Below are 26,318 nucleotides of genomic sequence, written 5' to 3'. Positions count from 1 at the left end.
AGGAGCACCTGCCTGGCAAGTGGGGCCCTGAGCCCAAATTCCAGGAGCACAAAAAAAATTCCTTGATGGAACAGACAATATTTCAAGCGTACAGTAGACCAAATGGCACCTGTACAGTACCACACAGTATAGAATACTTCTTTATTTTAAAAAAATTCTACTGGGCAGTGTCTGATTAGACTGAGGAAGAAGACAACACCAAGATATCATGTAAGGGCCTCTAGAATATGGGAGCTGAGATGAGAGCAAATGTTGGTTGCAAAGAGGAGTATCACCCAACTCCCAGGGAGAAGTAAGTCCTTGGTTCATACCATCCTGGCATGGCTTTGAATATGTAACCTACAGTTAAAGCTCCTGCCTCTATGCGCCCCGTGCCCTAGGGGACTTCAAAACCTTACTGTGCACTTCCCATAAAATATTAAATCAAGAAAATGAAGACAGCACACTCAATGTGAAATAAAGTTCATATACTCCTGTTTAAACACAGATTAGAATTTCTGTCAGAACAATGCCAGTGAAAAGTTGACATTCTAATTAATACCATTTACATTATAAAGCACTGAATATCTTTATCTTGCTATTATGAAATGCCCTCTTTTTTTTAAAAAAAAAAAAAGGGGGGGGAGGGGACTGTTCAACAGGGAATTGGGTATTAAGGGCAGTATTTTTTTTTAATCCATGTACAAGAGAGGAGGTGAGGGCCACTGGCAATTTTACAGCCCATCAGCCCAGTGCTCTAAAGGGAAGCAGCCCACTCATTTCTCTACCACACCTTTCTGTCTTCTGTTAGCTTCCACGTGGCTCTCTGCATGCAGCCACAGGATTCTGAAGCTGTTTTTCTTACAATGATACAAAACATGCTGCAAAACAACCCCCCCCCCCCCACACACACAGAGAAAACATTTTCTTTTATTCTCCCCTCTTCCTTCTCTCCGTGTCTCCTTCTCTCTCCTTGATAACATCTCAGAAAGAAGTTCTGGAGCATACATGTAAGACTCCATGTTTTTACTCCATCCAAATTCTGAGTGTGTAAAAGGGGCAGAAATCAACCCCACAGTTGGGTAGCCAAGGATTCATGTTCATTGCCTTTGTCAATTTTATGCTATCGGTGAAAGGAATAAAGATGAGATCCTTAAAGCTTGAATTTTCATTTCCTATGACAACGTACTTTTTCTTCATGCCTTACTGAACTCCACTACTTGGTCTCCACCCCTTCATAATTGATATTGGCCATTTGAAGCATTCAAGAAAAACCTCATGCGGTTCATCAAAGGTTCTCCTGTCTATAATTCTTGCTCCTATCCTCCTCAGAAACATATTCAGCCAAGTGTTTTCTACTTCCCCCTCCATGGAGTTCGCCGATCATGGGAAGGGGACAATGAGAGTTGTATTAATTACCTGCTGAAAAGGCTACAGAGCAGCAAAAAATGATGGAGATTATTGTTATAAATATTTTATTTTATTAAAATAACTCAGAATTGGACAGATTCAGTAGACCCTCCTGGTAATGAGAGGCTCATAAATTTTATAAGAATTCTAGAAAGTTTTAGTGTGGTCATTAAAATAGTCTCATTCATTTTTTTTTAAAGAATTGAATACAACTTTCCATTTTTTTACTTTAGAGAGTGAGGATCAAATTTTAAAATTCTAAGGTATTTAAAAATAATCGTGAAGAAAGCTTTGAAAAAAGTCAGCTTGACATAGATTTCATTCATTATTTCAAATGACTCAGTGTTCAGTTTTGTAGTTTATCCCGTTAAAATTGGGTTTCATTAGCACGTAATGACTTTTGCTGCCTAAAATTCCCATCACAAACAAACAAGCACCACATTTAAATGTGCCCACACAGTAACACAGTCTTACCAAGTGTGTCTCCAGGTATAGTTTAAGGCCATCCGTCTCTGCTTTGGGAGGAGTCCAGTTCTCAGTGGTTTCCATGGCTTCATTTAACCACTGAATGAACTCGTCCAGCTTGGTTACAAACCCCTTTTGAAAAAAAAGCAGACAGAGGGATTATTTGGTTATTGTTTTATAAAACCAATCTTCACAATGTTCTACAAGAATTACATTCAATGCTTTACGTATGCAACTGTAACCCCTCTGTACATCACCATTACAATGTAAAAAATGGCTTTTAGGAGGATACATAGCCATTTTTTTTCAAACTTCATAACTAAGTTGATATTACTGTGTTCTCCAACTAGTGCTGTGGTGAATATCCCCCCGTCCCTGCCCCTTCCATCTACCCATTAAGAAGAAACTGTCCTCTCAATTGTATCCTAAAAATTACTTCCCCAAATTTGGATTGGAATGTGGGGGTGTCACTAGACAGATGATACCAAAACATCAAAACAATTCTGGTGTCTGAACAGCACCCCTAGACAAAAAAAAAATCAATTCAGGTCTTCTAGAAACACTAGCTCTGAAAGATAAAAACTTTCAGGAAAGAAGGTGCTCCTTCACTCAGAAGCTTCCAGAGTTGAGTTCTCTTACTTGAACTAAAATATCATTTAAAGTCATACAAGTAGCCAGGCATCAGTGGCTTGACTCACACCTGTAATCCTAGCTACTCAGGAGGCTGAGACCTGAGTATCATGGTTCAAAGCCAGCTAGCTTGCAAAAGCCTGTGAGAGTTTCTCTCCTTATCTTTCGTTGTAGAAAGGCGTTGCCATTTAACAAAGCAGTTCATGAAAGTGATATCTCTTGATTTATCCTTTCAACATTCTCATCCATCCATCCCCCCCACACCTTCCCTCACTCTGTCATTCTGTAGGATATACATTTGGATTCTTGATGGCATTCCCCCCTCTTCTCTTCATTTGTCTACCCTTTCCCCCTTGACTCCACCCCACCCCCTTCCAGTACAGATGACTTGTGTTTTATTTTGCTGAACTTTGACTTTGCCTTCCTAAGAAATTACAATGTTCAAGTTCTCCCTTGAATCTGCCCTACTTCAGTTAATACATTTTATACACTTGCATATCAATCTCCAACTAATCACCAAAAGCCACAAGTGAAGGTATGGCTTAAGTGGGAGAGCACTTGCCTTGAACAACAAAAGCTCAGGGACAGCACCAAGTCCTAGCCCCAGGACCAGCACACACACACCCTACACACACACTTGAATGAGTTCTATCAACAGTCTTCAATGTCTGTGTCTGGGTGCTAAGGAGCATGAAAAGATAGAACAGTGAGGCCAATGCTCAAATATAAACATCTGACTGGGTATGTCTGGACATAAAGAAATGTTCTTGTCTAGGAAGCACAAATCACAATAATCTTGCAATTTTTCAAACAGTGGTCATAAAATTTTATTGACCATTTAAAAGAACACATCTGTAGAAATGGAAAATATTTTGAAAAAAGAAAGAAAGAAAAAGCCATGCTGCAAACCTAAAGGGGCTGGGCTTCTGTTTTCCATGTCTAGGTAAACAGCACCACCTGGAGGTCATAAGGAGTAACTGCAAGTCTCCACATTTCTGCTTAAAGAGATGTTTTAGGACACAGCTTCTCTATAAATCCAACCCAGGCTTCAGATGTGCCTTCTGATTACTTTTTATAATAATACTCCCAATGCCTAAGAATATCCTGAAACCAACATGAAAAAATTGAACCTTCATTTTTACCATACATTACAAAAAAGCAAGCTTTTGTTATTAAGCATTTCCTAAATAATTCTTTTAAGAATCACAACCTTTTAATTTGAGCAATTGATTTACCTGGAAAAATTACTATAAAAATAAAAATGATTGGGCGCTGATGGTTCACATATGTCACTCAAACTACTTGGGAGGTTGAAAAACATGAGGAACATGGCTCAATGCCAGCTGGGCAGAAAAGTCTGTGAAATTACCTTCTTGATCCATAGTTGGTCTTGGTGGCAAATGCTTAGTATCTTAACTACGTGGAAGACTGAGATCAGAAAGACTGAAGTTGAGGGTCAGCCCAGTCAGAAGAGGCTGCAAGATTCCATCTCAGTGGATGAAACCAGGAGTCACAGTGCACGGCTATCATTCCAGTTATGACAAGGTTGTGATCTAGGCATGTTCCTGGACAGGAAAGCAAGACCCTATGCCAAAAGTAACCAATGTAAAAAAGAGAAAAGAAAAAGAAAGGAAGAGAAGGGAAGAAAGGAGGGAAGAAGGAGAGGAGGGAGGGAGGGAAGGAGGGAAGGAGGGAGGGAGGGAGGGGAAGAAAATGGCAAGAGGCATGCCTCAGAGCTAGAATGTCTACCTTGCAAGCATGATGTCCTGAGTTCAAACTCCACTACCACTAAGCAAAACAGAAAGAAAGAAAAAAGGAAACGGAGGAGATTGGCAAAGAGAAAGAAGAACAAATAACACTCACAAATACATCTAGCACTTGGGAAGCTGAGGAAGGGGAATCATGAATTGGAGACCAGCAAGATGCAGAGGTAGGGAGGGAAGGGATGGTAGGGGAAAAACAAAGGAGTAGGTAACAATGCTTGATAGGAAATGTACTCATTACCTTACTCATGTAAGTGTAACCCCTACATACAGTATTTTTACAATAAAAAAATTAAAAATTAAGCAAACATCATTTTAGAGACAATTTAGAAAACTAAGCAATTGCAGTTTAGTCTTAGTCTCCCAATTCAAATTAGTGGTATCACTTGAGCTCCCTTTGATCATCACTCACAAGTATCTTCTAGATGAGGCCAAACTTGTCCAACAGTGAAGATCACATGATCTTCATACAATGCATCCCTTACAAAGTACATTTTCTGATGATTCACATGAATCAATCTCTTCCCAAATTTTCTCATATTATAGCTTTATCTAAATACAAAGAATCTTTGTTGCTATTAGTTCTTTCTGATCTACTTAAGATATCAGTTTGTGCTCATTTTGGCAGCACATATACTAAAATTGAAATGATACAAAGAAGATTAGCAGGGTCCCCGCACAAGGATGACGTGCAAATTTGTTGGTTCCCTGTGAAGTATCATGTGCAAATATGTCATTACATGAGATGAAAGTATATCAACTAGCAACTTACAACTTTGAAGCTGACTAGTCTTGTTTCTTCTAACACTATAAACTCTGGAGGCCCAATTTTAAAAAAAAGATATCAGTTTGTCTGCATTTTCTCCTTTCTTGAATTGTTGTGAATTTTAAAGGTGCCTTGCTTTAATGCTGAATATGTTTAAGGTAGAACTCAATGAAGTCTTCTTCTTGTCCAATGTCATGCCCCAAGCTTCTCTCTTTGGTAGACTTCCCAGACTGAGAATATTTTACAAATTCTTATCCAAATTGATTTTTTTCCATATTCACCTTCAGATCTATATATTAAATTTGTAATAAGGAAGGACAGAGTCTGTTAAGTCTAGTTCTCTCATAATGGAATATTTGTGAAAAAATTAAGAGATGGTTTGAGAACCATAACTTATAGCAGTATTGTCTATAATGTACAGAAGTATATCAGAAAAGCAGAGTTGAGATGGTTGATAATTGAGAAAAAACATATTTTGAAGTACTTACAGTATTAAATAGTATTTACTGTTAAATTTAGACCTGAGTTGTCTCAATCAGTGTCTAAATTGGTTAGGGAGAAAATTAAGTTAGTAAATTATTTTGGAATAATTATTTTGGAATACAATCTGAAGGAAACAATCCAAATCAAAGAATCAGATCAGACAAAAGTCACTAGAAGATCAATTTAGTAAACACAGGAAGAGGGAAAAACCAAGGTACAAAACATCAAGAAAGGTGATGTTAGGGAAATGAACCCTAAGATATGTATTCAAATGTTTTTTTTCTTTCATGCGATTGTTTCTAACGCATTTATAAGATGATTTCTTTGTTGCTTTGTAAGTCCCTCCCCTGCAGTATAACCCCTGCTTTCACTGTATTTGATGTCGGTATAACATGTGGAGGGGAAGGGGAAAAACAAGTCGTTTAAATAGGATACAGGTGGACCCGTTGCAACAATGAGATGTATAAGTCGTTATGTCGAAAACGAACTTTACAACTTTGGTGGGGGGGTGGGAGTGGGGAGGATTGGGTGGAGGGGTGGGGAGAGGCTGGGAAGGGATGGGAAGGGGAAACAAAGGAGGAGGCTACAATGCTTGATAAGAAATGTACTCATTATCTTGCCCATGTCATTGTAAACCCTCTGTACAGTATTTTCACAATAAAAAAAAAATCAAGAAAATGGCAGGAAACATGACAAATCTCTCTATAATAACATAAACATTAATGGACTCAATTCTCCAATCAAAAGAATAGCAGATTAGATTAAAAAGAAGATTCATTCAATGTTTGCATTCTGTTTTGGGTTATTTTTGAATTGATTAAAACTTCCACTAATTATATGTCTTTTAATATATTACCTGTATGTCACATTTATTGAATAAATAAAAGATATTAATTTCTGATCTTAGATAAAAGAATTCAGATACAGATATTTGTACAAAATAACATACCTTTAAATATGAAGAACCATCAAGAATGTCATAAAGGGTGTCAAACTAACTTGTAATTAGAAAACAGCCCTACTGCAAAAAAAAAAAAAAAAAGCACAATCCCAAGCATCTTTCTCTCCTACACCACCCCACAAAAAAAAGTAAATTATTTTGAAAAAAAAGGCTCAATCCAAGAAGACAAATAGTGAAGGACATTATTTTAAGTATAAACAATGCTCGACTATGTAGTATAGTCTCCCTCTTCAAGAAACAAGCAAAACAAGATCACCTATGAATGTATAGGTACATCATCATAAAAGGTACTCTTTGCCAAAGTGTTAAGCAATTTGCATCAGATGTCTTAACAGACTCGAGATTATACAGCTGAAATTGTGAGATGCAAATTAGACAAAGTGTATGGGACACAAATGAACCTGGATCAAATCTGTGTATAGCTCTGCTAGACAGCACAACAGGCTGCCTGATACCAAGCACATGCGTTCCTTTCCAGGCTCATCTCTCACTTTCTTCTGAATTACATCTCATTCTCACCAATATTAATTTGTTGTACATATTCCTATGTCTTTTTCTGACAAATACTGTTTCCTCAACCACAACAGAAACCTGACAAGTCTCAGTATTCCTAACTTGTCATATGAACCCCAGTTCTCGCTCAAGCCCCATGACTGACAAACAAACAAACAACAACCAAAAAAAAAAAAAAGCCCTCAGTTCTCTTCTGTCTTGGGAGATCTTAGCTTTCTGCCTCCTCTCTTGCTTCTACGTGTAGATTTAAGCATATAAACAGAGAGACACTATGTTGGAAATGAACTTTACAACTTCAAGGCGGGAGGGGGGGAGGGGGAGGAGTGTGGAGGGGGATAATGGAATAAAAATAAAGGAGGGGGTAACAGTGTTGGAAATGAAATGTACTCATTACTTATGTAACTGTAACCCCTCTGTACAGCATCTTTACAATAAAATACAATGTAACAAGAATACAAACAGAAATAATAATAAGTACCACTAGCATATGTTCAATTATTGATACCTGTTCACCTGGTCTGCTCCACCTCCCTCAGCCCCTTTATCTGTGCTCTTATTTATTGCCACTTCCCTGTGAACAGTGCTGTGGTGCTCTGTGTACCATTCCCATATCATCAGATGCTCATTCTTAGAAAGACCAAGGAAGTACCATTCCATATAGACATTATGGATGTGTATAAATAGTCACATTTAGAAAGATACAAGTGTCTGATGGTCACTCTGCCGCAGGCTTTGAGATATGAATGAAGGAAAATGAGGCTAACATAAGTAATAACATAGGAAAAATGGGAAAAAGCCAAAAATATTCATTTGGAATCACAGGTCAAATTCTAGTTAAGCAAAGAGTGATCATCCATTAGCTTAAATATCATTTAATGCCTCAAGGTAGAAAATACAATGCTAGACTTTGCTGGGGCTAAAAAGACAAATATCATTGTGGCCAAAGTTTCAACAGTATATAGAACATGTTGAAAGATTTGCTATACTCTGTCAATGCACAACCCTATTTTGATTTTTTTTCTTTTTCTTGTATTAGCCTATCTTCCTGTGTTTCTGTCATGTCCTGAGTTCATATTTACTTACCTGGAGAATCAAATATAGCTATAACAATCAGACTTTTCTCACAACACAGTTCAGTACTATCACTGCACTACAGAAAAGAGGTATTTTATGCACCCTACATCATGGTCATGAGATAATCACAAACCTTTGAAAGGCTACATTTCAGTCTTTGTTGTTCAAAATTCTGCTACTGTGTCTACTCAGTCTCTTTCTTGTTACTTTCTACCACCAGTTTCCTTATTGTCCCTTCCTGCCCTTTCTTTCATTAACTCTCTCTCCCTGTCTGCCAAGCTGTCTGGAAGCACATGGAAGGTGACTCAGTCCACAGCTCCAGGTGGTCTCCACAACCTCTCATGGCTTACTTCCTTCAGTGAATATATTTGATGGAAGCTCCAAGATCTATAAACTCGTGACTGGGGCCAAGGCGGGACTCAGCCCCGTGACCATTCACTCCATGGCCAAACATGAGAGGAAAGAGACCTGCAATTGGGCCGGCCATCACCAGTGGGCAGCACACCTCTTACTTTCAAATCAGTTGTCGTTTAGGAGTTCTGTCATGAAGTGTGTTTATTAAAAACATCTAAAGTATATACAAATGTATACTTCCTAGGTTTTTTGTTCTTTATATATCTACTTTTTATTGTAAAGATACTGTAGAGGGGCTACAGTAACATGAGCAAGGTAATGAGTCCATTTCCTATCCACTATTGTTACCTCCTCCTTTATTTTTCCCCTGCCATCCCTTTCCTCCCTACCTCCCCAATTCCTTCACTTCCCCAACTCCTCCCACCCCAGCTAAATTGTAAAGTTCATTGTAAACATACTGTCTTGTACATCTCATTGTTACAATGGGTCTCCTGTATCCTTATTTCAGCATTTTGTTATTTCCCTTCCCCTCCCCAAATTAGAAAAATGTATATACAAGATGCAGGACACTGGAATCAAATACAGTGACAACAGGGTTTGTACCATGGGAGAAGAACATACAAAGAAACAAAAAAAAAAAAACACATAGTACATTATAAGTACATTTAAAAGAACAAGAAAGATAACTCTTGTGTCCCTATCTTAGGGTTCATTTCGCTTAGCATCAGGTTATATGGTCATATATATTAAGTAAAGTAAGCCAGGCCTAAAGAAACATAGGTCCCATGGTTTCCCTTATTTGTAATAACTAGTATATGTCTAGGACATGCAGAAGAGGTCAAAAGCTATGTACATATGACCATAGTTTTTTTTTTAAACAGCAAAACTTTAGTAGAGCCATTACATACATTTGAAGATTATATTCATAAGGAACATTTATATTCAGGTACTGCCAATAGCTACATACTCCAGATAGCCTACCAAACCTCATTATTTCTTATATTTTTCCTATTTCTTTCTGTCCTGAGAGTAGCTTTGTGTAGTTAATGTAAACTATAATGGTGATTACCTTTTGCCCTCTGACACAAATGGCTTGTGTATCTACAATAAAAATTGAGGCCTTCTTTACATGATTTGCAGGAAACAGCAAGACACTGACTGGAGAGCAAGATGCAGCCATTTTTATGCAGTCCAAAGCATAGGGATTTGTTTTTACTAGATCACATGACCTTTGTATGGAAATAAAACTGAAACTTGTTATTCTAAAAGAAGAAAGGAAAATTATACAGCAGTAAGAAGATGCTGCCTTTTTACCACAAGTCTGGGAGGTGATGCTCATTGTGGTCATTTAAGAAATAGGGAAAACAAGGGCTGGGAAGGTGGCTCAGTGGTAGAGCCCTTGCCTTGCATGCATGAGGCCCTGGGTTCGATTCCTCAGCACCACATAAGCAGAAAAAAAAAAGAAATAAGGAAAACAAGTGTCAGAAGAGTGGATGATTTGTTCAGTGACTGGTGGCTGGGGCACGCTTTGAACTGATCTTACTCTAACTTCCATTCCTCTCACAGGATTACACTGCCTGCGAGGAATATCTCTTCTGAAGACACAGTATCAGGCAAATGAAGGAACAGCATTTCTCCCCAATCCTACAGTCCCAGCAATGAGATAGAATGCCCCAGGTTCAATGTCATTCTCCCTATATACATGCATTATTTTCTCTCCTGTCAATGTTTTCTGAAAAGGGAGTTGTGCTGAGACTAAGTGCCCAACAAGAAACATAAACTTTTTAGCAAGGAAAGAGCACTATAAAGTTTATTCCTTTTAGAGAAAATTAGATTTGGGGGGAGTTAAATGCTTGAATGAATGCACCTTCTCGGTGTCTCAATTACAGATGAACCTGACTCAGTATACTCATGAGGACTATGCTTGGTTATGGGGGGTGGTTGAGCTAGTTTCCTTTCAGTGGTTTGGATGTATACATGAATCTGTGTGTATTCACCTTCAGAAGGAGTCACAGTTCCATGTAGACAAAGAAATTAAGTATGGTGTCTGACTCTAAAACATTAAAAAAATGTTTAATGTTTAAAAAATAAAAACTCTTCAGCCTCTGGATATGAATGTTTTAAATCATTAAAATGTATTTACTTTTTACTTAGTATTCCAAAATTTAAAAATTCAGTGAATGCTCTCATCCAGACAATTCTAGCTGAAGTTATTAAATAATACTCATACAGGTCCTATGTAAGTATTTTATACACAACAGATCATTTAAGTGTCACCCTGGGAGGTAGGTACTGTTGTCATTCTTATTTACACAGATGAGCAGGAAGAGGCACAAGAAAAAACTATGATTAGAACGTGGTTGACTTAGTACCTAGACGCAGGGACCTTCATTGGTACCACATGAAATCACAAAAGGCTATTGAATCTTATAGCTGGTCCTTGTCCCTGGTAGAAAGGTGAAGTTGAGAATATTTATAGGGTTTAGGAGAGATGAGGAATAATAATGAAAGAGGTGACATTGATCAAGATGTCTGTACTCATAAACTAGCATGTTGAAATGAAACTCTTTGTACAACTACTTAAAGATAACAACATAAAACAAATAAATGAAAGAAAACATTTACATGAGGATTAGTAAGAAGTGGAGTGTTCTAGGATATATTTTTATATGAGCTAGTGGAGATCTTCTCCCAATCTATGGGCTTTCTATTTATCTTTCTGGCTATGTCCTTCGTCATACAGAAGCTCTGCAGTTTAATGTAATTCCTTTTATCCAGCCTTTCTTTGATTTGTTGTGCTTCTGGATCTTTATTCCATCAGAAAGAATGACATCGCCCCATTCCTAAGAAAATGAAAAAACACTTGGGAAAAATCATATTAAGTGAAGTAAGCCAGACCCAAAGAAACATAGGTTCCGTGGTTTCCTTCATTTGTAATAATTAGTATATGTCAAGGATAGTCTTAGCATATGATCATAAAGCTTAATAGCTATGTACGAATGACCATTTAAAATGATGCTAATCAAAATGAACTCCAAGATATGGAAACAAGATGCTTTTTTTTTGTTTCCTTGTTTTTGTTTTTGTTTTTGAATGTACTGGGTGATGTTATTCATTTCTTTTTTTTCTTTTTTTCCCCCTTTGGTTTACTTCCTGATGTCACTGTTTTTGATTTTGGTACCCTGTGTCTTGTATATATGGTTATCTGATTTGGGGAAGGGGAATAACAAAATGGTGAGACAAAGGGTTAACCAATGCGACAGGGATATTCACAAGAGTATAACGGAAATGAACTTTACAACTAGGTGGGGAGGGGAGTGGAGGGAGGGAAAGCTGGAAAAAAAACAAGGGAGGGGGTAACAATGTTTGACAAGAAATGTACTCATTGCCTTACTTATGTAACTCTGACCCCTCTGACATCACCCTTACAATAAAATAAAATTAATTTTTAAAAAAAAACAAGAAGTGGAGTGTCCAGGGAAGAATCTATTAAAAGAAAAAAGGAAAACAGCAATGCTCAAAAACCAGCGTTGATGCTGTTAAGAGTATAGCAGACAAAACTGAATTTGATTACAGTAGTAAATGAAAGAGGCTATTTAAAATCTTGAACATCGGTTTTTTTCTCTGTAAGATAGGTGTAGTGATACTTGTCTTGGATACATGAGGAGCACAAGAGAACAGCATTCCTAATCATGAAGTTCCAATTTGATCTTTCATCTCACTTGCTGAAAAAATGTTTGACTATAGCTAGAAGCCTAGCTGAAATATTAGCGCCTGATTATGAGGCCCTGAATTCAAACCTCAATTACCACCACCACCACCCCTGGCCAAGAAAAGCATGGCACTAGGGCTGCAGAGGAGATGATAAGAAGCTCCACATAGCCACATGGCCGCGGTAACTGCTGTGTGTATTCAGAGGCAACTCTGGCTTCTGTCTCACACTGATGAGGCAGTGAGGAGGAGGCAGCATCTAAGCTGGAAGATAAGCAAGAATTTCACCTCCTCCCTACTCCAACAGAGGGGATCCCATTTCCCTATAAATAGCTATAAATTGAAGAATAATCTTACTTAACTTTTCACAACAGGTCATTTCTTTGGGGCAATTCTTTAGATTAGCAATGGGACTGCCAACAAGTAACAGCTAAAGAACATCACAATCCTCTTACCCACCATAAAGTTTTATTTAGGCTCTGAAAACTAGGAAATTAAAATTTCATTCAAAAGTAAGAGTATATACTGAGATTGCATAGGTGTGTGTGTGTGTGTGTGTGTGTGTGTGTGTGTGTGTGTGTGTGTACCAGCATGTAGATTTAATCTCACAACATTGCACATAATTTTTATGTTCCTATATAAAATGCCTAATTTCGAGTTTTGATCTAGGTACTTAATTTGACAAGCTCCAGTAAAGTGCTAGAAGTTAAAAAATCAGGCTCTGGACTCTGCAGCCTTGCTGTTTTACCCACCTTTCTTCCCTACAAAACCCAACACACAAGAGAAGAGACAATGTATCCTTTCAGAACAAAGACTAAAGAGAAAGTGAAGCAGTTTCAGTCAACATTAATTACGAAGCCACAAACCCTCAAATATTTCATTATGAAATATTTAGTTTCTCTTCTAAAGGTTGAAAAGAGTGGTTTTAGAATATAAAAAATATTTCAACTGATATTGTTCCAGGATAAAGGTAAAAGATTGTATATGTGAAATAGAGAGGAATCAAAAGGCATGAGAAAGTATTACTCAATACTGATAAGTTCTATTCTGAACTCAGTATTACAAAGTAAGGAAAACTAACCTAAATCCATAGTTTCTTCAAATACTATTGACAGATCTCAACTAGAAAAAAAAAAAAGAGTCCAGAGAGCTATTTGACTCTTATGATGACAAAGGGTTTCTTTTAAGAAATCTAAAAGCTTAGGTTCAGTTGCTTCCTATGGGTTTACAAAAATTTATCAATAATTCTAAAGGCAAAATAGGCTTGGAATACATATCATCAACATCTAATAAAACTGGGTATGAATAAAAGAATTGGAAATAACAAAGTATATATGTAAAATAGAAACTAAGTGATAGATGGGATTGGGAGAGATGAGAAGAATGATAAAAAGAGGTGACACAGATACATTGTACTCACAAAATGTTGAACTGAAACCCTGTATACAACTACTTAAGGATATAAAAAGTAAAATAAAAATGTTTTCCTAAAAATGAAAACTGTAAAATGCAATATGTGGATGTTATGATGAAAGTAAAGTATGCTGGGTACTGGAGGCTGATGCTTATAAGCATATTTATTCAGGAGGAAATCACCCTCCTGGAGCAGGGAAACAAAAAGAAGCCAGGTAGGAAAGTCCATGAGATTCTTGTCCCCAATTAACCATCAGAAGCTGAAAGTGGAGCTATGGTCCAATGGTAGAGCACTAGCTTTAAGCACATAAATAAATAGCTCAAAGACAATGCCCAAGGCCTAAGTTCAAGCCTCAGGATTGGCACAAAAGAGAAAGAAAGAAAGAAAGAGAGAGAGAAGGAAGGAAGGAAAGAAAGAAAGAAAGAGAAAGAAAGAAAGAAAGAAAGAAAGAAAGAAAGAAAGAAAGAAAGAAAGAAAGAAAGAAAGAAAGAAAGAGAGAAGGAAGGAAGGAAAGAAAGAAAGAGAAAGAAAGAGAGAGAAAGAAAGAAAGAGAAAGAAAGAAAGAAAGAAAGAAAGAAAGAAAGAAAGAAAGAAAGAAAGAAAGAAAGAAAGAAAGAAAGAAAGAAAGAAAGAAAGAAAGAAGGAAGGAAGGAAGGAAGGAAAGAAAGAAAGAAAGAGAAAGAGAGAGAAGGAGGAAGGGGGAGGAGGAGGAGGAAGGAAGGAAGGAAGGAAATGAATGAGGAAGAAAGAAGAGGGAAAAGAAAAATATATAAGAAAAATGCTGCTCAGAAATAATGCCACCTGTGTTTGGTGATAATGCTGACTAACACTGGGACCCAAGATGTTTGTCATATTTGTAGATGAGTAACAAACAGTTCACAGACCATATTTTCCCCCTGGTATAGAATGTAGTAGGAAGTCAGTAAAGTAAGTTTGTGTACTATAACCTGAAGTAGCTCTCTATTGAAAGTATTTTATTAGAGTAAATAAATTTCACACTTAACATTAACTGAATCGAGAATAAATCAGAATATACTATTATTGGATAATGTAACTGATAGAATTTGAGCATTTGATTTTTGCTAAGTACTTATTTAAGCCTCACAACTGCCCTATGGTTCAAGGGACTGACACTATCCATTTTACAGGAAGGAAACTAATCAATCAGCTCAAATACGTAGCAGCTGACAGGCATAAAGCTAGAGAGACTCCTTGGGAGTCTAACTGCCCCAAAGCTTTGCTGACCTTGTTGAGTGTGCCTCATGTATACCCACACCTACCAAAGAACCTGGGTAAGCGCAACAGATTGCTTTTATTTGCCTCTAAGTCCTTAACATCCAGGGATAGTCATTCAAATTTGGGATTATGGTGGTTTAATTATTTAAATGCAGGCTTTTCATATCCAAAATCACAAATACAAATAATGTTTCAGTTCTATCTACTAATTATTCCTTTAATAGCTTATGAGGTTATGGAATCACCATAAATTTCTCCATTGTGTAGAAGAGACTAAGATATAGAGAAATCATGGAATTTACATAAAGTCATAACATGGTGCCATGTTTATTAATCAAGCATCTGAGCTTTGCATCACTACACCAAACTCTAGACTTATTTTCATGAGGTCCAGAGAGAGAAAACACAGGAAAATAATATCCTCTCCTGTTCATTTTTATTGCCCAAGCCTTGTGAGAATCCCAGCCTTTGTAAGTCTATCTCTTCCCTTCTTTTGTTCTCCTCTCCTTTCTTTTCCCTCTCCTCTCTTCCCCTCTGTTCTCTTTTTCCCCCACAGCAGTCTCCCTCACTTTGTTGGAGCTAATCAATCACTAAATAAGGTTTCCAGATACACTCATAAAGTTTTCATGAAAAGGGCTGACTCCTTGACACTGAAGTGCAGAGCTGAAAATGTTGTGATAATCCTGTGTTTAGATTAGCTCTAAATACTTTCCTGATTAGTAAGACCTCCTTGCAAATCAAATATCTGGAGCGGCAATGCACATGCCTAGATATGAGTGTTCATAGAATACTAAGCTTATTCAAAGGATTGCGTGTGATTGTTGAGATGTTTATCCAAATATTCGACATTTTCTCTAGAGAACATTTACTTAGTAATAACAAAATTATTTTATTTAGAAAAACAAAGAAATTCCATGTGCAGAAATCATCATGCTGAATGAACAAATAAAATAAAACAGACATCTTCCTATCACAGAACTTCAGGATAGCAAAATCAGTGAAGGGTACAGCAATATCATTGGAGATAAAAAAAAAACTAGGAGACAGCGATATTTAAATACATCGCCTAGGAAAATAGAAAAGGAGAAATAAGACCAATTCCAATAGAGATTAGAAGCACAGGGCCCTTCAAATCCACTTACTTTAAAGCCTACCCCTTACTTGTAAACAAATAAGGAAAATCAGGTTTAGAAAGGTTACACGTTTGACTGATAATACATAACCAGTATGTAGCTGAGCTACAACAATTTAACTGTTGCATCCTCAAGTATCAAACTATAATTGTTCATTTAATCCTGTCCTTTGGAAAGATTTCTGTTCAAGGAGGAAAACTAGTACTGGAATTTAAGAAAATAATGTAAAACTTAAGAGTACGGTTTGTATATACTCTAGATATACAATTGTATATACTCTAGATTGTATAGCCTTAGACTACCTGGAGTAAGTATTTAAGTGTCCTTTTTACTTAAACTCTACCAGTATGTACATATTTTTTAAACTATTAAAACTCTCCTATAATTAGAAATTGGATATGGGCCCTTGGACTTGTACATAAATAACATATTTTTTCTTAAACAGCTCAAACTGAACTAGATATATTAAAGTGTGATATGTGTGATCATGCAATTGAGTGGTTCCCAAACTTTTAGACTCAAGATTCTTTTATATGAATAAGAGTTACTGAGGGTCCTAAAGAATCTTATTTTTGAGCCTACTAATTTTTTAACCTTTATAGGCCATAAGAAAATCAGACATTCTTTCATGTCTCCTCAGCCTTCTTTTTGAGGTAATTTTAAATTTTAATTTCATTTTCCACAAATAATTTCTAATAGGCAATGATCTACACTAGAAATCCTCCTGAAGTGGACCCTGGAAGGTGGAGAGCAAAACATCACCTTTCCTCAAAACTTTTCTTTCCTGTAAGTAATATCTACCAATATTCACTTAAGGATCAAGAAAATGTGGTGTACACTGTGGTGTATAATGGAATTCTATGCCTCCATCAGAAAGAATGACATCGCCCCATTTGTTAGGAAATGGAATGACTTGGGAAAAATTCTATTAAGTGAAGTAAGCCAGGCCCAAAGAAACATAGGTCCCATGTTTCCTTTATTTGCAATAACTAGTATATGTCTGGGACAAGTAGAAAAGGTCAAAGGCTATGTACATATGACCAAATGAAGTTAAGAGAAGTGAACCCCAAGATAGGGACACATGTGTTTTTTTTCTTTCTTGCTATTGTTTCTAACATATTAATAAGGTACCATATGATTTTTTATTGCTTTGTATATCCCTCCCCCACAGTATAAACCCCTGTTTTCACTATATTTGGTGTTGGTATAATTTGGGGAAGGGAAGGGAAAAAACAAAATGTTTAAATAAGGGATTCAGGTTGATCCATTGCAACAATGAGATGTACAAGACACTATGTCAAAAACGAACTTTACAATTTAGGTGGGGGGGGGGGTGTAGTTGTGGAGATGGGAGGGAAGGGATGATAGAGGAAAAACAAAGGAGGAGGCAACAATCCTTGATAAGAAATGTACTCATTACCTTGCTCATGTAACTGTAACCTCTCTGTACAGTATTTTCACAATAAAACTTATTTTTAAAACTTTAAAAAATATATTAATTTTTAAATGACAATAATGTATTACATGGTAACATCAGCAATATACGGTTATAAAAATAAGCATGTTTTTAAAAATTGTGAAGAGAGAGGCATTTAACTGTATGTAAATCTGTGAATATTGGGCTTACTATAGCTGGATTCTTATTTCTATTTCTACATTGAATCTATTGCATCCCCATCGTATGCTATGTAGCCTCTAGAAAACTCCACTGTCTGCAGAATGAGAGTAAAAAGGAATGTTTCAGCATTCATAGCTTTAACTTCATGGGCCTAAGAGTGTCTCCTCTGCACTCTGACAACCTCCAACACAGATAGGGCATCATTCCAAGGGCTCAGGAGCCATTAGAAAGGTATTTAACTTGGTCTTAGGCCATCAAAGGGGACTTCTTAGAGGACATCACAACTAAGATGGTCATTGGCAGATAAATCTAAGTGATTTGAAAAAAAAAATAGAGTCCACTGAGAGGGATAGAAAAGAATAATGCTGGCAAATAAAATTCAAGAGAGACTAGCTTGCTCTGTGAACCCTATGTAGCTGAGCACAGGTAATGCTCTGCAGGCAAATACAGAAACAATGAGAAATGAGAATAGACTCTAGCCAGTGCTCAAGCCACATATAACATACTCCAGAGTTTGCATCTCCTCCTCAGGTCAATAGTAGTCACTGAGGTTTGAAGCATGGAGTTAAGAGGACTTGATTGGTACCGTAGGGACTCACTCGGGCTGCTGTGTGAAGAATAGATTGCCAATTGGAAGGTGAGAGCAAAGAAGACAACTGAAATGCTGCTAAGGTTCTCTGTGAAATAGTTGATCAGACTAACATACAACAACTTTAGAGACATGAACATGGATATGCATGTTTGTAAAGAGAACCAAACGGTAGAATGGACAAAAACAATTAATGTCATGGATGAGAAAGCCATGAGAATCTCAGACGACTGTCAACTTTTTATTTTGCTTAGAAGTACCATTCCCTGGAAATGGAGTAAAAAAATTTATGAGAAACTGTAGGAAGGTAATAAGCATGATACTAAATCTCATAAATTCAGTTTCTGAACGCGCTCAGTTGAGATATCTAAGAAAGCAGTAGGTTGTATGAGCTTGGAACTCTGGAGCAAGATTTAATCAGAGTAAGCAATGTGCAGTAACCATGGGCAAGGAAGAGCTAACCGAAGAAAAGCATGGTAAGTGCCACCCCACTGTTTCCATTGCATTTTGAGGCCCCAAAGTACAATGTGTTCACGTTTCTTCACTCTTGTCCTCATTTTCTTGTCTGTTTCAGTGGTTTTGGCTGTGCCTCCACAGTCAACTTTGAAGCTTTTCATCTTAACCCAAATTCAAAGAAGGAAACTCTTTTTAAGGCTCCCGAGATTGCAAAGATAAAGCGCCAGCAGCTGTGGTACAGTAGGAATATTTTTAGTGTTGAGGGAAAAAAATACTTGTAGCCCCTTTGTGACAAATTTGGAAGAGGTATAACCAAGAAGTTCTTATAGGGAATACTTTGGGAATGGGGGAGATTGGTATTAGCTATAAAATGAGGGCATTGGGATATGTGTGTTTCATGCACTTCTGGCTATTGACATCTGTGGGGTTTGCATACAGTGCCTCTTTCAGGGCATATATTTGTGTTGCTTGCCTTCTCTTTGTCTATATTTGTATGTTTTACTCCCTCTCTCTCTCTCTCTCTCTCTCTCTCTCTCTCTCTCTCTCTGTTTTTTGTCGGTCATGGGGCCTGAACTCTGGGCCTGGGTGCTGTCCCTCAGCTCTTCAGCTCAAGGCTAGCGCTCTACCACTTGAGCCACAGCACCACTTCTGGCTTTTTCTGCTTATGTAGTGCTGAGGAATCGAACCCAGGGCCTCAAGCATGCAAGGAAAGCACTCTACCACTGAGCCACCTTCCCAGCCCTCACCTTCTCTCTTTTGTTTAGACAGAGAACTCACCTTCAGTGTTTCCCACAATGTCCCAATATGTTCTTATGTGCTTGTATATCAATACTTCAAGATCCAGCCAACTCACTCCTCTCCAACAAATCATCTTAACTTATTACAGCATTTATTATACATTGTCTTAATCTTTCCATCTTTATCAGAGTTTTGAAGAACAGTTCTAAACCTATTGGGAGCCTTTCTCTTTTAATCGCATAAATTATTATAATCGCACTTCCTCTGGCTAAAAATTATTCTGGAAAGTGTTATTTATAAACATATAATTAGAAATATGGTAAATCTATAAATACATTTATAAATAAAAAACTATATTTTATTTATATGGTTGGTATATGACCATATCATAAACTAGAATGTTGTTTGTATTTGCCTAGACATTCATTCATACCATAGCTTTCCCCATGTAAACTTCCTAAGATGTCAGAGAAACGCATTAACTAGAATTACCAAATGGAAGATAATTACCTCTAATACAAGATTCATCCCATAAGGCAAGAAGCCCTGAATCTGACAAGGAAGCAAGTAGAAGAAACTTAGTGGCCTTCATAGGTGCCAAGAAGTAGAAGGTATAGCCTTAACCCATGTAGGGAGAAGCTGACTTCACAATGACCAAGGTGGCAAATGGTAGGAGGTGGTGGCATTAGATTCCCAAAGGCCAGACTTATCTCTACTGGAGCTGCTGAGACCTGTCCTCTCCTTTGCCAAGCACTAATAACCACTACTGCCACAAGAGCTAACACTAATCAAGTGATTATGTCAATTTATGTAGTATTCGGAACTTTTCATACATCTTAACACATTTAATGATCATCATCCTCTATGAAAGATATACTTTTAAAAATATATTTTGCAGCAGATGAAACTGGAGCACTGAGAAGTCAAATTACCTACTCAGATTAATACACGAGAAATGTAGCACAAATGGAACGCTGGCCCCTGGTTTAGACAGTATGACTCCACAGTGTACACTCTAGCCATCATGCTTCACAAGCACTTGGTAATAAAGAAGCTCCCTCAACTATTAATGAACATTGCTCAGAAATCTCTTTCTACTAATAGTAACCTTTCCTTTGCCCAATAATCCAATCCACAGCTTTCCTGGGTATTTGTGGTTTTGATATTTCATTGTTAAAGTTCTTTCCAGCCACTTTTCCCCCAATAGAAGGGTTCATCATAGAAGGTTAACTCCATCCCACTGTGAAGATCTTGGTTTTCTTAAATACAATGGCATGCACCAAACAATATAAAATTTAAGAGGACAGGATAAAGAAAATGGCCCATATAAAACCTTATTTTGGAAATACAAATAATCTTTATTAAAAAATCAAAAGCAAAAATTTTTAATTCAAATTTTCATCTTTTTTTGATCAAATAAGAAGAAAAGGGAGAGTGCTAGATGGCTGCTAATTTATTTCTCACCCATTCTTTCCTGTCACCCCTCCCCTCTAATCTCCCTCTCTCTTTTTCAACACTTATGCATACATACACACACTTTTCTCAAACAAGTAATAATCTAAAATAATGAATAATAATCTAAATAAGCTAATAAAGCATTATAAACACCTCAACAATTTGCTTTTCTCGAAGCATTAAAAAAAAATACTAACAACTACCTTAGTCCCTAAAGCCTGAAGGCCAATGGTAAAGTCACCAGTCTCTTCCGAAGTAAAGCACAGATCCTCATCAAACTGAAGAATGGAAAATACATGAGCCTTAGCTTACCGGAAGTACATTATCCACATCAAAACAATCCTTAAATAGGAAGATCCGTGACCTGAGACCATGGTCTGACAATGAGAGTGGCTTTGAGGCAGAAGCCATCCTTTTGGAATGATTAGTCTGAACACAGAACAAGCATCAGTGTTGATGGATACATTTTAAGTCATCACAATGGCCAATCTGCCCAGATAAGTGTTTCCAATCTGCTTCATTTAGCTGGCAAATTCATTTAGCTGACCCTGCTTGCCATAAATTCAGACTAATCCATATATAATTCTTACTAGATTGCTTACTTGTTTAGTGTCACCATTGAGCCTGGATTATTGGTATCTTATAAACTCCAGCCAGACCCCAAATTCCTTTAGGATGTCTAGTTCTTGTCATATTATGCTACTAAGAATATTTTTGCCAGTAGGATCTTTTAAGGGGAAGTCACCCAGAATCCCTTGGAACAAAAAGCCAGCCACACTGAAGTGACATTCCAGTGAACATGTTACCAAGAACTAACTTTCTCTTCGTTAGTTCTCATAGTTTCACATAAAATTTCAGAACTAAGAAGTATGTTTAAGTCAATCCAATCCTTTATTGATGCTTATTGTTCTTAAAGTGACACTAGAGAGACTAAGTTTCCAAGACGAAGAATTAAGGTTCTTATTCTAGCTCTTTCCAACATAATTAATGCTAACTCTTAAACATAAGAAAAGTCATAGTAAGATAAGAATAATATCTATAGAACCTTTCGAATATATATAGACTTTACTATTTGTAATTTAATACAACTGGATACAACTGCATGACAAATATAATTAATATTTCATTGTAAAGACCACCAGGCTTAATGCCTATAAACATTCGTTGTCCTATTCAAGTTTTCATAATTAATAAGTGGAGTTACGAATTAACACTAAAATTCCATCTTCAAGTCTTTGGCTACTTTTTATGTCTCTCTTTCCTCATTGATAAAATGGTAGCATAGCATCTCTGTATCAAAGGGAACCTTTATGTTTTTTGTTTTTTTTTTTCAGAATTATAAGCAATGAAGTTCTAAAATGAATGAAACCCTTAACACCTTAGCTGACACTTTGCAAGTGGCCAATAAATATATTAATTGTAATCTTTCAAAAACATCCCACTGGCAATTTAAGTTTAGGATTTTAAAAAGATCACCGATGTCCTAAGAATTATTTTAGTTGAATTTTAAAAATACACAATTGAGTTCCTGATCTGATTTTTGTAATCATACTTGCAGTCAAATGCAGTTAGATGTTATCCTTGTCTGAATACATCGAAATGTTTCTAGGTCCTCGCCCTTCCATATCAATAAAATAGCCAACAACTTGATGTTTTCATCTTGATGTTTAAGATTGCAAACGAAAAGGAAGATCTCTCTATATATTGGAGAACATCATATGCAGTGACTGCATAGAGCCTCACGATGGCGCTAAATCATTACCGATAAAGCCTTCCAGACCCAGGATTACAGAAAGCAAACTGATCCAGAGCTGAAACACACAGAATGTTAACCAACAAGGAATTTGCTTTGGACCCCTGTGGTTCTCAGACGACCTTGAACAATGACCTTGCCATGCTCACAAATCTATCAGCAATGTGAACTCACTGCTGCTTTCCCTGCCTAGCGTTACTACAAGTAATGTACAAAAGATTTTTTATTATCCTTAAAAATAATATTTAGGCTTGTCTGTAAAATTTTACGTTGGTTTAAAATTCTCAATTTGGATTTGGGCCATGGTGCTTGCAGATAAGGTTTATATTTCTCCCATTCATCTACTGAGCATTTGGAACCATTTTTTAAATTCCTTACCTCTCCCAGTCCCAATTTCAGCTTGGAATCTCAATTCTTTATACTTCCTTCTTACTCCACTCTCATTTTAAAAGAGTTACAGAACTTTTCATTTGTCCTTTATAACATCTCCTACCTTTGTCCCTTTCTTCAATGTGTTTCTAAAACTACACTTCAGACCCTTTTACCCCACACCAAGGCTGTTACAAAATCCCTAGAGGACTATCTCCTAACCTCCACTTACTTTACAGTTCATTTGCTGTTGAGATTTCAAACACTGAACCCCAGAGATTCTGATTTAATTGCTCTGGGGTAAAGTATAGGTTAGATTGTTTTTAAAGTTCTCTAACGATTATAATGTGCATCCACAGTTAAGAATCACTGTGCATATTGATGGAGGTATATCTAGCATATCATGACCAGATTGACTTTAACTTTTAGCTCTCGTTGCCTACATTTTTAAGTAGTTTCCCACCGAAAACTGCAAATTAGTGAAATGAAGAACAAATCTATTCTGCTGATAGGTTTTGTTTGGTCTGTTTAAAATTGTACAGACAGCCAGGAGCCAGTGGCTCATGCCCATAAATACATCTACTCAGGAGGCTGAAATCTGAGGATTGTGGTTCAAAGCCAGCCTAGACAGGAAAGTCCATAAGACTCTTATCTCCAAAAGCTGTAAGTGGAGCTTAGGCTTAAGTGGTAGAGCTCCAATCTTGAGCAAAAATCTGGATAGTGCCTAGGCCTTCAGTTCAAGCTCCAGGATAGGAAGGAAGGAAGGAAGGAAGGAAGGAAGGAAGGAAGGAAGGAAGGAAGAAGGAAGGAAGGAAGGAAGGAAGGAAGGAAGGAAGGAAAGAAGGAAGGAAGGAGAAAGGAGAGAGGGAGGAAAGGGAAGGAAGGAAGGAGGGGAGGAAGGGAGGAAGGAAGAGAGGAAGGAAAGGAACGGAAGGAAATGCAAGAATCATTGTCAAGCTAATTCCAGATAAAACCTCTTCTATATTCACACAACCCTGTCCCCACAGTTTCCCACCTTCATCTCTAGGCAGGAGCAATTGTGGCTGCCTTTGTGCTGCTACCATGAAATCAGGAATAGACTTGATTGCAATTTTACAAAGCCTAGTTTGTTTTTTTTTAAAAAAAGCAAGCACTCAGCAAGTATTTGCTGCACTGGATTCAAAATAATTCATGTGCAATGATATCCCCAGCTGGCAGCCAAGTGTTTTAAATTCAGTTATAGATGTCTTTGGAACAAAATGCAACAACAACTGAGTCACTGAACTATAGTGGAGATGCTTTAGTCTGGCATTTGAAGATATTCATAGCTTAGGGTAGAAACAACCATGGTTATGTTAATACCACTTGGCACCAGTTGGTACCACTGATTCTAAAACCTACTGGAGACTGTGGGGAATTTAGTGCTAATGGGAAGCTCATAATATGAAAAGCCGATCTTGCACTTTATCTGAAAGGACAGATCTTCGGAAGTGCTTCATTGAGGTGGTAACACCTGGCACTGCATATTGTCAGTCCTCCTGGGAGTCACATTACCATTAACACAGAATCAATAATTTCCCACTTTGGACAAGTGGCTACTCGCCAGTTCATTTCTACTCGGGTCATGCAGAAGCCATTCTGTTCATTTATTGACCTACTAATGGTTTGTAACCCATTTATAAATAGATTTTATCAGCCCAAATGATTATTGTCTAACTTCCTTGGCATTTGAATATATCTCAAGGATAAAACAAAGTAACCTCTACTATGATTGGAGTCCCAGTCCTTACAATTAGCAGCTGTGTGGCTCTGGGCTAGTCACTTGCATTCAAGCCTCACATTCTTCGTCTGTAAAATAAGACCAATAACAAACTTTCCATAGAACTGTCATACAAATGAAATGGAAGAATCTACTTCAGAATCTAGCCATGTAAGAGATGCTCGTCAGAAATCATTTCTCTTCCTTCTTCCTTGACCAAGAGTAGAGATTAGTAACTTTGCTCTTTCACTAACTTTGCCAAACAGGGAACATTTTAGTCTTTGCAGGTCACATAATTCCTTTCATAACTCTCAAGTGTGTCATTATCAAGCAAAAGCATCCACTGACAATGAGCAGGGATGAATTCCCATAAAATAGTACATTAAAATGATGGATCCTACAATATTTGGCCCACAGGCTATGGAACCTCTGTTACTTATACCTATATGTCCAGATATCACCATTTCACCATTCTGGTACATTCCATCTGCTTTTGATTCCATCTGCTTCTGATTATATCCTTCCTTCCTTTCTCCTCATTGCTTTTATTCTATTTCTTAAACAAATGGGTTAAATGGCTTGACTCATTTTTTTCTTTTTAATTTTATGCCTTGAGAAGCTCCCAGGGAAGTGAGATACTCAATTAATTTATCCACACCACAGATCCTGAAGCAAATCATCCAAAGTTGAGCAAAACCTCCCTCACCCCTCACAGAGAGGTCAGGAAAAGGATACAGAAAAGATTTAATTGTGGAGAGAGAAAAGTTGCAAGTTATATCCTGATTTTAAAAGTATGTTTGCATTTGCATCTATAGGCAAATGCAATGTGTCAAGACTTCTTCAAAGATATAAGATTAAAACAATTATCACCTATGGCTGGATGAGAACCTAAGGTGAGGGCTAGGGATGGGACAGGTATTTCCTAGTAGTTTTAATATCTGTGTTTTCAAATCATGAGAATAATTTAAAATCTATTCAAAAATTAATATACTAAACATTAAAGTGTAAACAATAAAGAAATCTTTCATTTTAACAAAACCATTATAAGAAAGAGATAAAGGTGTGGGGTGGGGACTGATAGGAACCCGCTTGGCATCTAAGATACTAGTCACCAACCACAGGTGTTTCCTGAGAACTCTGTGACAATCTCATAACACTCCGTGTTCATGGATTTTCATATATATGCTGCCTTCTGCTTGTGGGACAAGAGGAGCAAATGTACCACTCTCCAGTTAGTAGAGAAGGAATCAGAAGAATGTATTACATATTTATCATTTTCTACATCACAGTACAATTTTTCCCATGTGGTCATCTAGCTGCTCACTAAACATTACTTTTTTAAAAAATAAACATTTATTGGGATTCGCTCTGAACTTCCATTCTTTGTCTTATGCTTCTTTGAAAACGCAACGCCTTGAACTATGAGGAATGATTTTTCTCCCTTCTTAATCATAATCTAATTTCTACCTCTACTACTCCATTAAGTCAATTTTTCTCCAAAGACCTCATTGACTCTTACAAACAAATCAAAATTTTGTTCCCTCCCCTATCTCCCTTTATGAGTTCCCTTTTGTAAAAAAAAAAAAAAAAAAAAAAAAAAAAAAAAAAAATGCCTACATCACTGAAGAATTCTTTCTACTCAACATTCAAGAATCTTCTCTCTCCCTAACTAGTTCTGCCAAAGAGGTGCCTTCTTTGTCCCTGCCTCAA

The 26,318-nt window shown here is 37.1% G+C and overlaps 1 protein-coding gene and 1 non-coding gene across 2 annotated transcripts in view; one reads left to right on the top strand and one right to left on the bottom strand.

Annotated features, from left to right (window-relative positions):
- Positions 1 to 26,318, bottom strand: part of Akap6 (A-kinase anchoring protein 6) — a 278,588-nt gene that overhangs the window by 236,799 nt on the left and 15,471 nt on the right. Inside the window, exon 4 of the mRNA XM_042677816.1 lies at positions 1,864 to 1,986. Within this exon, the coding sequence (XP_042533750.1) occupies positions 1,864 to 1,986 (123 nt within the window). The remainder of the gene's footprint in view (positions 1 to 1,863; positions 1,987 to 26,318) is intronic.
- LOC122106570 lies at positions 4,860 to 4,966 on the top strand. Its single transcript, XR_006147201.1, has one exon. It is a non-coding gene; the product is annotated as a U6 spliceosomal RNA (small nuclear RNA).

This window comes from Dipodomys spectabilis, unplaced genomic scaffold (genome assembly GCF_019054845.1).
Source record: "Dipodomys spectabilis isolate Male_0828 unplaced genomic scaffold, ASM1905484v1 ptg000042l, whole genome shotgun sequence".
Lineage (NCBI taxonomy): Eukaryota > Metazoa > Chordata > Mammalia > Rodentia > Heteromyidae > Dipodomys > Dipodomys spectabilis.
This window is presented reverse-complemented; position numbering and strand designations above follow the sequence as displayed.